This window comes from Ranitomeya imitator, chromosome 5 (assembly GCF_032444005.1).
Source record: "Ranitomeya imitator isolate aRanImi1 chromosome 5, aRanImi1.pri, whole genome shotgun sequence".
NCBI lineage: Eukaryota > Metazoa > Chordata > Amphibia > Anura > Dendrobatidae > Ranitomeya > Ranitomeya imitator.
This window is the reverse complement of record NC_091286.1, coordinates 394314589-394328065: the sequence shown is the minus strand read 5'-3', so window position 1 is coordinate 394328065 and position 13477 is coordinate 394314589. Positions and strand designations below refer to the sequence as shown.

At 42.0% G+C, this 13477-nt stretch overlaps 1 protein-coding gene and 1 long non-coding RNA gene across 2 annotated transcripts in view; one reads left to right on the top strand and one right to left on the bottom strand.

Moving 5' to 3' along the window:
* Positions 1-13477, bottom strand: part of CSMD1 (CUB and Sushi multiple domains 1) — a 3308788-nt gene that overhangs the window by 674455 nt on the left and 2620856 nt on the right. The window contains exons 27-28 of the mRNA XM_069726899.1: positions 11933-12124; positions 9199-9337 (exon numbers count right to left, since the gene is read on the bottom strand). Coding sequence (XP_069583000.1) covers positions 9199-9337; positions 11933-12124 — 331 coding nt within the window. The remainder of the gene's footprint in view (positions 1-9198; positions 9338-11932; positions 12125-13477) is intronic.
* On the top strand, positions 6391-7044 carry LOC138680765 (uncharacterized). Its single transcript, XR_011321763.1, has 3 exons — positions 6391-6620; positions 6698-6772; positions 6911-7044. It is a non-coding gene; the product is annotated as an uncharacterized lncRNA (long non-coding RNA).

The following is a 13477-nucleotide window of genomic DNA, read 5'->3' as shown; positions in this document are numbered from 1 at the left end:
CCTGGGAAAGGTGGCGTAGGGTGAGTATAGCACTACTTCAACGGGACTTCGGAAGGTGAGTATACAAATATATTTATATGTTAATAAACCCGTCCAATTTATCCCTCCCCTACTCCGTAATCCCCTATGGATCATCAACAGTGAAAATGTCATGTGAAATAAAAAAAAAAAATTAAAAAAAAGGCTATCACACCTGCTATACTCACCCTCCGTCGCCTTTCCCACTCCCAGGACCACTCCATTGAAAGCGGCAGCTTACGGTCCCTGGGAAAGGTGGCGTAGGGTGAGTATAGCACTACTTCAACGGGACTTCGGAAGGTGAGTATGCAAATATATTTATATGTTAAAAAACCCATCCAATTTATCCCTCCCCTACTCCGTAATCCCTTATGGATCATCAACAGTGAAAGTGTCATGTGAAATAAAAAAAAAATTTAAAAAAAAAAAGGCTATCACACCTGCTATACTCACCCTCCGTCGCCTTTCCCACTCCCAGGACCACTCCATTGAAAGCGGCAGCTTACGGTCCCTGGGAAAGGTGGCGTAGGGTGAGTATAGAACTACTTCAACGGGACTTCGGAAGGTGAGTATACAAATATATTTATATGTTAAAAAACCCGTCCAATTTATCCCTCCCCTACTCCGTAATCCCTTATGGATCATCAACAGTGAAAGTGTCATGTGAAATAAAAAAAAAAAAAAAAGGCTATCACACCTGCTATACTCACCCTCCGTCGCCTTTCCCACTCCCAGGACCACTCCATTGAAAGCGGCAGCTTACGGTCCCTGGGAAAGGTGGCGTAGGGTGAGTATAGCACTACTTCAACGGGACTTCGGAAGGTGAGTATACAAATATATTTATATGTTAATAAACCTGTCCAATTTATCCCTCCCCTACTCCGTAATCCCCTATGGATCATCAACAGTGAAAATGTCATGTAAAAACTAATAAAATATATATATTTTTTTAATTTGTCTCCATACTACGTGGCTCTCTGGATGGGCAAAATACTATGTGGGTGGGCAATATGCAAAGTGGACATGCATACTGTACAATACCAAATGCGTTATAATCGGGATATATATATATATATATAGAAAAAAATGGAACAGCACAATGCTCACCAATAGCGGGTGTCTAGCCCCCTGGATAGAATGGTCCAAGCATTTATCCAACATGTATACCAAATAGGAAAAAGAAGGCAGCACTCCCAAAGTTTCAGGTGAAAAAAATATGGAGATTTAATCGAACCACATCACTGCGCGACGTTTCGGCTCACTGAGCCTTTTTCAAGCCTTGAAAAAGGCTCAGTGAGCTGAAACGTCGCGCAGTGATGTGGGTCGATTAAATCTCCATCTTTTTTTCACCTGAAACTTTGGGAGTGCTGCCTTCTTTTTCCTATTTGGTATATATATATATATATATATATGTATATACAGGTCCTTCTCAAAAAATTAGCATATAGTGTTAAATTTCATTATTTACCATAATGTAATGATTACAATTAAACTTTCATATATTATAGATTCATTATCCACCAACTGAAATTTGTCAGGTCTTTTATTGTTTTAATACTGATGATTTTGGCATACAACTCCTGATAACCCAAAAAACCTGTCTCAATAAATTAGCATATCAAGAAAAGGTTCTCTAAACGACCTATTACCCTAATCTTCTGAATCAACTAATTAACTCTAAACACATGCAAAAGATACCTGAGGCTTTTATAAACTCCCTGCCTGGTTCATTACTCAAAACCCCCATCATGGGTAAGACTAGCGACCTGACAGATGTCAAGAAGGCCATCATTGACACCCTCAAGCAAGAGGGTAAGACCCAGAAAGAAATTTCTCAACAAATAGGCTGTTCCCAGAGTGCTGTATCAAGGCACCTCAATGGTAAGTCTGTTGGAAGGAAACAATGTGGCAGAAAACGCTGTACAACGAGAAGAGGAGACCGGACCCTGATGAAGATTGTGGAGAAGGACCGATTCCAGACCTTGGGGAACCTGAGGAAGCAGTGGACTGAATCTGGTGTGGAAACATCCAGAGCCACCGTGCACAGGTGTGTGCAGGAAATGGGCTACAGGTGCCGCATTCCCCAGGTAAAGCCACTTTTGAACCATAAACAGCGGCAGAGGCGCCTGACCTGGGCTACAGAGAAGCAGCACTGGACTGTTGCTAAGTGGTCCCAAGTACTTTTTTCTGATGAAAGCAAATTTTGCATGTCATTCGGAAATCAAGGTGCCAGAGTCTGGAGGAAGACTGGGGAGAAGGAAATGCCAAAATGCCTGAAGTCCAGTGTCAAGTACCCACAGTCAGTGATGGTGTGGGGTGCCATGTCAGCTGCTGGTGTTGGTCCACTGTGTTTCATCAAGGGCAGGGTCAATGCAGCTAGCTATCAGGAGATTTTGGAGCACTTCATGCTTCCATCGGCTGAAATGCTTTATGGAGATGAAGATTTCATTTTTCAGCACGACCTGGCACCTGCTCACAGTGCCAAAACCACTGGTAAATGGTTTACTGACCATGGTATTACTGTGCTCAATTGGCCTGCCAACTCTCCTGACCTGAACCCCATAGAGAATCTGTGGGATATTGTGAAGAGAAAGTTGAGAGACGCAAGACCCAACACTCTGGATGAGCTTAAGGCCGCTATTGAAGCATCCTGGGCCTCCATAACATCTCAGCAGTGTCACAGGCTGATTGCCTCCATGCCACGCCGCATTGAAGCAGTCATTTCTGCCAAAGGATTCCCGACCAAGTATTGAGTGCATAACTGAACATTATTATTTGATGGTTTTTTTGTTTGTTATTAAAAAACACTTTTATTTGATTGGATGGGTGAAATATGCTAATTTATTGAGACAGGTTTTTTGGGTTATCAGGAGTTGTATGCCAAAATCATCAGTATTAAAACAATAAAAGACCTGACAAATTTCAGTTGGTGGATAATGAATCTATAATATATGAAAGTTTAATTGTAATCATTACATTATGGTAAATAATGAAATTTAACACTATATGCTAATTTTTTGAGAAGGACCTGTATATATACAGTACATACATACATACATACATACATACACCCACACACACACACACACACACATCATGAAAGCGCTAGGGCAGAGGAGGTTGTTGGCTCCCATGGTTCATATGTTTGATACAGAAGTAGAGTATTTGCATAGTTCGATATTTTTATTGGAATGGAATAAAAAGAACAAGAGAATGTACATAAATCGATATATCGTTATGTTGACATTGTTACTTGACAAAGAAATTGGTTGGGTTCTAAAAAGAATGGTACACAAGAGCGGATGAACAAAAACAAATGTAATCCATAATAAATGGTAAAAGATATGCCTACAGTTGCGCTACAATTGTTGGTGCTACCATGAGACAGCCCCTGGACCATTGAAAAAGTCACAGTATTTTTCCCTGCAATTTGTCGCGTCATCATTGTTCCTTCCGGATCCCAGACTTTCCAGGCCAGAAACCCTGTGCTCATCTAGACGCCATTCTCCCTGGGTTATATCCCCGTTTGCAGGGTCAACAGAGTCTACATACTGTGGAGGGCTGTATGCAGTGGCATCACGGCGGCGCAGAAAGTTGTGGAGGACGCAACAAGCAAGAACCACAGAGTCTATAGATGATAGTTTCATGTTCATTGCAGTGTGGAAAACACGAAATCGGTTTGCCATGATTCCAAACGCATTCTCCACAACGCGTCTAGCTCTCGAAAGTCGGTAATTAAATATGCGCCGCTCAGGTGTCAGAGTCTTCTGGGAGAAGGGCTTCAAAAGGTTGGGATGCAGTGGGAACGCCTCATCTCCGACAAACACAAAGTTCATGTTTCCAGTAGTGTCACTGTGGGAGGCAAGGCCAGTTTGTTTTCTTTCAAGCGGTCCCCAAAATCGGTTAGCTCCAAAACTCCGCCATCAGATAATCTCCCGTTGATCCCTACAGACACACTTACAAATTCGTAGTTCGCATTAACGAGGGCCATCAGAATAACGCTGAAATATCCCTTATAGTTATAATAAAAGGAGCCGGAGTGTGGTGGTTGGGTGATGCGGACATGTTTCCCATCCAAGGCCCCCCCGCAATTAGGGAACTGCCATTGCTCATGAAATCCCCTTGAAATCTCTTTCCAATCATCCGGGGTCTCCGGGAAAGGCATGTAATTGTGGTGTAAAGCAGAGATAATTGCTTTACATGTCTCCGGAATGATGACGCTGAGTAGGGTTCGGGAAATCGCAGCGCAGTAATGCAAGTCTTGCATAGACCTGCCAGTCGCCAGGAACCGGAGCGTAACAGCCAGTCTCTCATCCACAGGGACAGCAGCTCGCATCCTTGTATTTTGCCGCCTAATATAAGGTGCCACAGCTTCAAGTAGGACATTAAATGAATCCTCGGACATTCTCAGGTAGTTCTTGAAATCATGCGGGTTGTTCTCCTTCAGTTCCCTGATTAGGCCCATGTGGGACAATTGATTCCTCTTCTGCAGCCACTGTCTGGTCCACATGCGGCGCTGTCGCTTTGCACGAGTGTTTCGCGCTTCAGCCTCCAGCTGGTTCTGAGCTTCTAACAGCAATGCAGCCGCTACAATCGCAGGTACATCCTAAAGAGACATGGCAACCTGAAAAAGCACAATAAAAAATAATTATTACATATGATTTGCTAAAGTGACACAAGACAACCAATACTGTAACATAGTGTTCACAAATCTTTTTTTTTTTTTTTTTTCTTGGTTAGAAGGCAAAGTTTACATTAGCGTTTTGTTCGGCGCAGCCACGGCAATGCATTAGTCATGCGCCACTATATTTTACCTAGGGGCCTGAAATAACATGTGTTGCCCTATCGTTTTGTGAATCATGCGTCAGGACACAGAGGACGATGCATGATGTTTTTTTTTTCTGCCCCTAAAACCATGGAAAAGTTAATGCATGGGTCACAAAAAGCGGCGTTGGGCATGTGCTCACATATCTGTTCAGCGTTGCGTCTCAGACGCTGCCCTGTTCAACAGAAATGTGAACATAGGATTTAATGGAAATTTATATTTACATGTGTAATAAGCAGCGTTTAACACTACAGCCGCACCTCATTGACACCCCAAAATTACTATACAAGCTACTACAACACTGAAACCAAGACAATGAGCGCTGTGACTTGGTAACGGGAACGCTCAAAAAGGATGTCTGGAGCCGGCGTCACAAACGCGACGCTGTGCATAATCAGAGACGCTATAGCGATGCCGATCGCGTGGCAGCTAGGACCTCCTCTGGGCGTGGTTAGGCGGTGCCGTACAGCGTCTATCTTTAGAAAATGGCGGCGAGACAGCGCTGTGCTCCTCTGGGGCAGGCCGAGGTGCGTTTTTTTGTGGACAAGATGGATGCCCTCGACTATGAGGGACGGAGGAGCCGGCCTGCCCACCCCAATTTGCACAAGAATGCAGTGCTGGGCCGCATTGCAGTAATGATGGAGAGGAGGTTCAGCATCCGGCGCAGTGCGCTGCAACTGCGCAAAAAGTGGGCCGACCTGCGCTATAAGCAGCCACTCCATCTGGCACACTTGCAAGCAGAGGCAAAGCAAGGCAAGTACCAGAATGGTGTAATTGGAAGACGCACGGTACCGGGCGGGGGGAATTGGGAGACTCGTGCCCGTGGTTGCCAACTTGTCCGGGACTTACGAGGAAAAAAATTTCATATTTTATTTTCAAATTTCTATAATGTCCAAGCGCAAAAATGCGTTGTCGCGTAAAAAATGGTCAGGTCATGAATTCCATAATCTCCACCCCCATATTTAATTTATACGGATGTCCGCAATTGTAATCCAGATTGTCCTGAAATCATTACAAGGAGGTTGGCAACCCTGCTCGCACTGCCAGTAGGGGGAAACAGGAGACGCGCACTGCCGTGAGGTGGTACCTATGTTCTATATATGTACTTACATTTAGCTTGTCAAAATTGATTTTTACTCCTTCCCGCAAATGGCCTCTTTTTTTGTGTTTTTTTTTTTTTCTACAACTCTGTACTTTTGTTGTCAAAACATTGCGATTTCTTTTTTTTTTTTTTTTTGTGTAGCGAGACGCCGCCAGCACCAGAGGGCACTAGCCTCCACCACAGCGGCCAGCAGCAGGCCACAGCCTGGACCGTCACGTAAGTTATCCATCATTAATTTCAATTTTATAACTGCATATGGGACATTACAGGGGAGCAGAAATATAGAATACATTACAGATGCAGTCGAATTTCGATAGGCTCCTAACTTTTGCTGTCAATGTTGTCTATTTTTATTGTGATGTCTACAGCTCTGTACTTTTGTTGTCTAAACATGGCGTTTCTTTTATTTTTGTGTAGAGAGATGCCGCCGGCTACAGAGGATACTATCCTCCCCCACATCTTCCAGCAGCAGCAGCAGCAGCCCACAAGCTGGACCGTCACGTAAGTAAAACATCATTCATTTCAAAATTATAACGGCATATGGGACATAAGAGGTGAGCTGAAATATTGTATACATTACAGATGCAGTAACCCCACCGCAGGCCACTACACCGCCCTTCCGCTACCCATCTTCCTCCCCCGGCTCGGCATCATTCTCCCCAGAGGCGAGCATTCGTAAGTGACGATAAACTGCGAGCAGTTCCCCACAGCGAGTTCAATTGTTAAACAGATATGTTTTTGATTCCTTTTAGCTCCGGGAGCTCTGGCCCGAGACAGGGGATGGATGGTCAGCAGCTCCAGTGATGGACAACAGGCGTCCCTTCTCCGTAAGTATACAGACAGTGGGAGGGGTTATCAGTGGGATGTCACATTTGACAGCGACTAATAAAATGCAACAAAAAAAAAAAAAAGACCTCTGGGACAGGACAAAAAAAAAAAGGACTTATTCTATCTTCTATCTACAGAACCGGACACTGTGAGAGAGCTGCTGGCCAAGCAAGAGCGACTGGAGCGGACAGTAGCGCTCTTGGAGCGGACAGTAGTGCTCCTGCAGCAGCAAGTGCAGCAACACGGCCGCACGCTGCGACACCTTTTGACGCGCGGGCGTAATTAGTTTTTTTTATGTTTTTCTTGACAGTTATGTAATGTTTTGTTAAAAAAAAAAAAAAAATTAGTTCAGTTTCTAAAAAAAAAATTTTTGTTCCTTTAAGTTGTGTGCTGTTTTATTTACTAGCTGAGCACGCCAGGGCCAGCCAAGGCAAACACAAGAGAATTAGTTTACCTTTCCATATAGTGTGTGCAATATTGGCAGACAGCTAGTTTACCTTTCCATATGGTGTGTGCAAAATTGGCAGACAGCGCAACTGAGTTTGCAAACCGCATAGTAATGCCTCCATCTTGTGCGTCTGCTTGCCAGATGCACAATATGGCTGCCGGAGGTGTTTTATCCATCATTACACCATATACATAGATAAACATTACTGAATAGCCATAACTATACACAAAAGAAACAAACAACTGAAAAACATTTCATACCGTTGATGAGCAAGAAAAGAAACGATGAAGACGCCTGCAGTAGAATACGGCGTTCTAGACAGAACGTCCACGGGAGAAGAGGATCGTAGCTGGCGAAGGATCGTTCCGAACAGGACGCTGGAAAGGCAGAAGACCGTGAAGACGCAGCGCTCCAACAATATGAATCAATCGCTGTAGAGTTGCGGTTTATATTCCGGGACGCCATAACGTCACATCCTGGGTGTCTCCCTGTGGAGAAACACACCTATCTGGCTACGTCTGCATCGTTAGATCGTTACACTGTTGCTGTGTGACATTGAGCAAACGACTAGCGAGGACGATCTGTGAGTCGCTGTTACGTCACTGTATCGCTCCTGCATCGTTCGTAGGTTGGTGTGTTTGACATCTCTGCAGCGACCTAAACAGCGACGTTCCAGCGATCTAATTTTGGTCGGATCGTTGTCGTTCTCGTTGTAAAATCGTCTAGTGTGACGGTACCTTTAGTGTGATGGTTGAGCTTCAGCACCAGAATCAACACTACAAGACTCTGATTCGTTAAACTGTGCACACACATGCCTGGACAAGCACTCTCTCCCTCCAATATTAACTGTCACAGAGCTGAGTAATGGCATCAGTGGGCTCAGCCTGATGGCCCTTGTCCTGTTTTATCTCCTGATGATATCACACAGTCAGCTAATCACAATTATACACCTGCCAAAATGGCTTTGGTATTACAGTGACTCGCAGGCAATCCCCGCATGCTTATTTGCTGTATAGCAGGTGCCAAAAATGCTGTGCAGGGATTCAAGTTTGAATTCGAGCTCACCTGAGCACCAAGATACTTGAGTGATATCTGAGTATCACCGAGCATGTTCACTTATCCCTATTATACACCTTAATAAAGGGATTTTTTTCATCTATTCCTGATAAAGGTATTGGATATACAGGACTGAGATCTACTAGGGACCAGCAAGAAAAGCTTTATGAGTTGGCATGAGCGGACTTGTGGAATTTCAGATTCTAATACAAGACCCGAACTTTAGTTCAAGGTTCAGTTTGGGTAACCAGAGCTGTACCCAAACTTGAACCAGAAGCTGACCTCATTGAAAACAATGGAGACACAAACTATCTGGAAAATTCTCTCTCTTGTCCCTGGACTTACTCCCAGAACTCTGAGTATTGAAATGGACCTTTGGAAGAAGTCTGTGTTCGGAATTTAGCACAGGACACTAATGGTTCGATATGAACTCCGAATTTTTAAGTTCGGGTTTGCGTATGTCTTTTTATGAGTAAAGGCTACTAAGTATTGAGAATAGAATAGCACGTAATATCCTGCCCAGTTATTAACTTTGACATACCAGTACAATGCAAATATTTGTAATTGGTACATAACTACAGATACTTTTTAATTGTGAGAAAAAGAGATTATTTTACAAAACAATTTAAGATTCAAATGCATTTATCATAGTTTATGGAGCACTCCATTATAATGAACGTGAGCAACCTGTAAATTTGGATTCACATTACATTCACCTGCTGTGCATTTATATTTGGCATCGGTATATTGCTGAAAAAAAATATAATGTGTTTATTATTGATGGTGTAGGCAATGGATATATGCTCCAGGACTTAGTTACACAATGTAATTAAGAGCCCATTGAGGTGACAAATTATCTCATTTTTAGATCTGACATTTCAAAACCTGTTACACAGCTTTATTTTTCTATTTAACGTGTACCTTTTGAATATCAAGGCAATGACAAAGTCTGGATTTACTTTTATTCTCCAGTCACACTCTTTTCCTGCTGGATAAGGTTGAGGGAAGTTTGGTGATAAAATAACACCCGCTGGGCCTGTCATGTTTCCACCACATGCAGCTGTCATACAGAGACAAGAGAAAACAAAATCAATCAAATGTTAATCTATAGAACAGTATTTAACAATTACTCTCTTTGTCTCAAGTAAAAGTAAGCACTGCCTAAACTAATTATATTGCATACAAACCATTAAGCCCTGTCTTTAACGTGAAGTGTACTTAAAGGGGATTTGTCTCTTATACCTTTTTGAATTATTTTTTAAGTCTATTCTTTAGCCATTATGTATATTTTCTATAGTATCTATATTATAATCATTTAATTCAGATATCTTAATTATCTACTATATAATTGTCTAAGGGTCACTTCTGTCTGTCTGTCTGTCCTTCTGTCACAGTTATTCATTCGCTGATTGGTCTGTCATAGCTGCCGCGAGCAATCAGCGATGGCCACAGTCTGGAAAAAAATGGCCGCTCCTTCCTCCCCGCGGTCAGTGCTCGGCGCCCACATACTCCCCTCTGGTCAGCGCTCACACAGGGTTAATGGCAGCATTGACCGTGGTGTAACGCACTCGGTTAACGTTGCTATTAACCCTGTGTGACCACCTTTTTACTATTCATGCTGCCTATGCAGCATGAATAGTAAAAATATCTAATGTTAAAAATAATAAAAAAATAAAAAATAGTTACATACTCACCCTCCGGTGGCCCCCCCGGATCAGGAACTGGCCTTTTCTGCTCCGTGTGACACCCCGGTGACCGCTGCATGCATTGCGGTCTCGCGAGATGATGACGTATGGTCTTGCGAGACCGCTACATCATCATCGCGCGAGACCGCAATGCAATCTTCAGACCGGACCGCGCGCCAAGCATCAGGAACCGGCTGCTTCGATCCGGAGGCTGCAGGAGGTGAGTATGTAACTATTTTTTATTGTAATTCTTTTTTTTTTAAAGGGATATGGTGCATACTACGTGACTGGCCAATATACTACGTGACTGGGCAATATACTACGTGGCTCTGTGCTGTATACTACGTGGCTCTGTGCTGTATACTACATGGCTCTGTGCTGTATACTATGTGACTGTGTTGTATACTACATGACTGGGCAGTATACTACGTGGCTCTGTGTTGTATACTACGCGGCTCTGTGCTGTATACTACATGGCTCTGTGCTGTATACTATGTGACTGTGTTGCATACTACATGACTGGGCAGTATACTACGTGGCTCTGTGCTGTATACTACGCGGCTCTGTGCCGTATACTACGTGGCTCTGTGCTGTATACTATGTGACTGTGTTGTATACTACATGACTGGGCAGTATACTACGTGGCTCTGTGCTGTATACTACGCGGCTCTGTGCTGTATACTACGTGGCTCTGTGCGTAGCTGGGCAATATACTATGTGACTGGGCAATATACTACGTGAACTACATGGCTGGGCAATATACTACATGGCTGGGCAATATACTACGTGGCTGGGCAATATACTACGTGGCTGGGCAATATACTACGTGACTGGGCAATATACTACATGGCTGAGCAATATACTACGTGACTGGGCAATATACTACGTGGCTGGGCAATATACTACGTTGACATACATATTATAGAATACCCGATGCGTTAGAATCAGGCCACCATCTAGTTTGAATATAATTGTTATTTTTTTATTTTCCTATTGCAGACTTTATTATTTATTTTTTGTACATAGCTATGGGGGCAGCAGTCTTGTCCACATTTTACTTTACTGCATTTAGAAATATGCGTTAGAGGAGTTAAATTGACCACTGCTAAAATTATTGCTTAATAAAAATGTAAATTTATTTTGAAGATTTTCATTGACTATGAAAGAGTAATCTACAAGCAAGCTGTGGCCATTACTTGTTGTGAATGTGTGGTTCTTTACTTATTCATAACTTTTATATTTTATTGTAATTCCGTCAGTGATAAGGAGATGACTCCTGAATAGTTGATAAAAGAGGACCATTTAAAGAGTAATAACATTTTTATTTCATAAATCAATCTTAACACATGAAAACAAGTAAAATTGTAATATATCTCAACAACAAAATCTGCTTCTTTCTCAGCCAGAATTGATCATTCATTGTCAAAATTCTCAATTCTGGGGTAAAATCTGTATTCAGTGAAAACCGACTTTCCCATTACTGAGATAGGAGATGGCAGCTGCTACTGATAAGACTCTATGTAGATAGGAGAGTGAGGAGCAGTGAGGAGCTTAGTAGCACCAACTGTCATCTCCTATCTTAGTAATGGGAAAGTCTGTCTTCACTCAAGGCAGATTTTACGTCAAAATTAAAAATTCTGATAATGACATAAATTCTGGCAGAGAAAGAAGTAGATTTCTCTGATAACACATAACACAAAGTTGCTTATTCACGTGTTAAGATTGATTTATACAATAAAAATTGAAACAACAGTTACTCTTTAAAATATGAATTTGCCAGTTTATGCAGATTTTTCCAGTAAATGTTATTTGAAGCAAAGTTATTTGCTGCAAATTGAATGTTCTTTATTATGCTCGGGGGTCTTTCCAGAGCCTAAAATATTTCATAATTTATTATGGAAATATTCCTTCCTACAAAATCATATGGAGAAATAAAAATTTGAAAAAATAACCCATGAGATTAGACATACCTATACAAGTCGGGGGGTCTGGCTGCCAAAAAAATCTGTTATTCAGCTGCACACATGTAATTGTAGTTTGTCCTTGGAGTTGATATCCTGGGTCACATTGAAAGTTTATGGTATCTCCTGGTTCTCTGCTGTCACCATATCGGGTCCCATTTTGAGGAATTCCAGGATCATTACAAGTAGATGCAACTGAAGCTGTGGGAAACAATATGATATAATGAACTGTTATAGTGATTTACTTTCTTGGTAACACTTTCTTTGCTAATTGATCATCATTCTAATCATTCAGTACTCTAATGCAGGATTGGGAAAACGCCAGCCCCTGGGCAGATTCCCGGGGACCAGAGTGCTCGGGGTGGCGGTTGGGAAGATGCTGGCTGTTGGCTCTTTAATTGTGAGCAGTTAAGCAAGTTAAATATGAAATGATCTCTAAAAGGCTGAAAGTAAGGGATGACACATTTCCTTTGCATTTTATGGGGAAAATATAATTTCATTTTTTACATTTTAAAAATTACAAAAAGGAAAATGGACAGATTCAAAAGTTTGGGGACCCATGGAGATTTGTGTTCTCTGATAACTTTGCCCAAGGTTTTAAACCTTATTAGCCTGTTGGGGTTATGGCCTGTTCACTATCATTGTTTAGAATGGCCAGGTAATGCAAGTTTCTCAGCTTTATAAAAACCAAGCTTTCTATAACCTTGTGCTAAAAAACAGCAGCCACAGGTTATTCTAAGTAGCTACCTAGCACTCTGAAAATGAAACTGGTGATGGCCCACAAAACAGGAGAAGGCTATAAGAAGATTGCAAAGCATTTTCAAGTTTTCCTTTCCTCAGTTCGAAATGTAATTAAAAGAATTTCAGTTAACAGGAACAATGGAGGTCAAGATAAGTTCTGAAAGACGAAGCAGAATTTCAGCGAGAGCTGCTCGTTGGATTGCTAAAGAGGCAAATAAGAACCCCGGCTTGACTGCAAGAGACCTTCTGCAAGATTTAACAGTTGCTGGAGTTGTGGTACATTGTCCTAGTGTTCAGAGACACCTTCACAAATATGGACTTCATGCAAGAGTCATTAGAATAAAACTTCTCCTGCATCCTCACCATAAAAGCATCAGAAGTATGTAAAACAACATCTAAATAAGCCAGATGCAGTTTGGAAACAAGTTCTGCGGACCAATAAAGCTAAAATAGAACACTTTGGCCACAATGATGAAAGGTACAGTATTTGTGGAGAAAAAAGGGCATGGAATTTAAGGAAAAACAACCAATAAGCATGGAGTTGGATCAATCATGCTTTAGGATTGTGTTACAGCCAATGGCACGGTGAACATTTCACGGTTAGAGGAGAGAATAGATTCAATGAAATTTTAATAAATTCTTGATACAAACATAAAATCACCTGTAAAACGCTGAAGTTCAAAAGAGGATGGCTTCTACAAATCGATAATGATCCTAAACACACTTTAAAATCCACAACAAACAACCTCAAAAGGCAAAAGCTGAAGGTTTTACAATGGCCCCCAAAGTTCCCTGATCGGAAAATTATTAAAA